At 45.3% G+C, this 1,781-nt stretch overlaps 1 protein-coding gene across 1 annotated transcript in view; it reads left to right on the top strand.

Moving 5' to 3' along the window:
- The window catches only part of LOC106942536 (microtubule-associated protein 1A-like), a 6,646-nt gene extending 5,874 nt beyond the window's left edge, over positions 1-772 (top strand). Inside the window, exon 2 of the mRNA XM_015025853.1 lies at positions 6-772. Within this exon, the coding sequence (XP_014881339.1) occupies positions 6-698 (693 nt within the window). The 3' untranslated portion in view covers positions 699-772. The remainder of the gene's footprint in view (positions 1-5) is intronic.
- Positions 773-1,781: the final 1,009 nt, after the last annotated feature.

The raw sequence follows: 1,781 nt of genomic DNA, 5'->3' as shown, positions 1-1,781 counted from the left end.
GGCAGAACAACACCACACTGGAGAAGGAAAAGACTGCTCTGGAGCAGAAAAGCACTGCCCTGGGGCAGAACAACACCACACTGGAGAAGGAAAAGACTGCTCTGGAGCAGAAAAGCACCATCTTGGACCAGAAAAACACTGCCTTGGAGCAGAAAAGAGCCAAATTGGAGGAGAAAACCTCCATCTTGGAGCAGGAAAACACTGCCCTGGAGCAGGAAAAAAGTGCCCTGGAGCGAAAAAACACCAACTTGGAGCAGAAAAGCACTGCCCTGGGGCAGAACAACACCACACTGGAGAAGGAAAAGACTGCTCTGGAGCAGAAAATCATCACCCTGGAGCAGAAAAGAGCCATCTTGGAGCAGATAAACACTGCTCTGGAGCAGAAAAACGCTGGCCTGGAGCAGGAAAACATCGCCATGAAGGTAAAAAGCATCATTCTGGAACAGAAAAGCACTGCCTTGAAGCAAATGAACACTTCCTTGGAGCAGGAAAACACCACCCTGGAGCAGAAAGGCACCATCTTGGTGCATTTAAACACCGCCCTGGGTCAGAAAAACACCAGCCTGAAGAAGGAAAAAAATACACTGAAGCAGGAAAACTCTGCCCTGAGGCAGAAAAACACCACCCTGGAGCTTAACAACAACGCCTTAGAGAAGGAAAAGATCACTCAGGAGCAGAAAAGCACCGTTTTGGAGTAGATGAACCCTGCCCTGGAGCAGGAAAACACCGCTGTAGAGAAGGAAAAGACCGATCTGGAGCAGAAAATCACCATCTTGGAGCAGAAAAACACTGCCCTGGGGCAGAAAATCACCACCCTGGAGCAGAAAAACACTGCCTTGGAGAAGAAAAGAGCCAAATTGGAGGAGAAAACCTCCATCTTGGAGCAGTTAAACACTTCCCTGGAGCAGGAAAACACTGCCCTGAAGGTAAGAAGCATCGCTTTGGAGCAGAAAAGCACTTACTTGGAGGAAATAAACACCGCCTTGGAGCAGGAACACACCACCTTGGAGAAGAAAGGCACTATCTTTGAGCGTATATACAAAAACCTGCAGCTTGAAGTGGAACAGTTGAAGAAAAGGCTGAGGGTCACAGAGAACCAGCAGAAATAGCAGTCATAGTAAGTCTTGTCTAGCCATCACGAAGACATCCAGGGCTTCATAGCGAGTCCTGTCGGTCTCCTGCCCGACTTCCAGGGTTTTATAGTAACTGCATGGAGTTTGCATGTTCTCCCCATGCATGCGTGGGTTCTCTCCGGGTACTCCGGCTTCCTCCCAAAGTCCAAAAGCATGACTGCTAGGCGCCTGACGATGCTACCCATGGAATCACTAATCACATCACTAATCAGGTGTTTTGCGGCTGTTTCAGACCAGATACAGAAGCAGCCACCTGTATTCAGACGTGTGGTCGGAGTCTTCTCCACTACACTTTTGAAAATGCAATATGCTGTTGTGATACAAGTGTAAAATAAGGCTTGAGTCTTGAGATGAGGGACAAGACAGGTACTATGGATAAAGCACAAAATTTGAATAAAATATACACAAAATAAAAATTTTTCAAATAACTGACTAAACTAACCTGCGTCATGTGAGCACAAAAATGTATGTTTTCCTGGTGTTTGCTGAATATTCTTTATTTTAAACTTTGTAGTAGGTGGATGGTGTCTTTAAAATCCATTGTCCTGAAGCAGGACTCAATACATTATAAAAGTTTAAAACAATTTTAAAAATACTAAAATAATATATTATGACAATTACTGTATTTTCCGGACTATAAGGCGCACC

The sequence above is a fragment of the Poecilia latipinna genome, unplaced genomic scaffold (assembly GCF_001443285.1).
Source record: "Poecilia latipinna isolate Pla-1442-1.1 unplaced genomic scaffold, P_latipinna-1.0 Scaffold4360, whole genome shotgun sequence".
In the NCBI taxonomy this organism is placed as follows: Eukaryota; Metazoa; Chordata; class Actinopteri; order Cyprinodontiformes; family Poeciliidae; genus Poecilia; species Poecilia latipinna.
The sequence above is the reverse complement of the archived record's forward strand: the minus strand, read 5'-3'. Positions and strand labels throughout refer to the sequence as shown.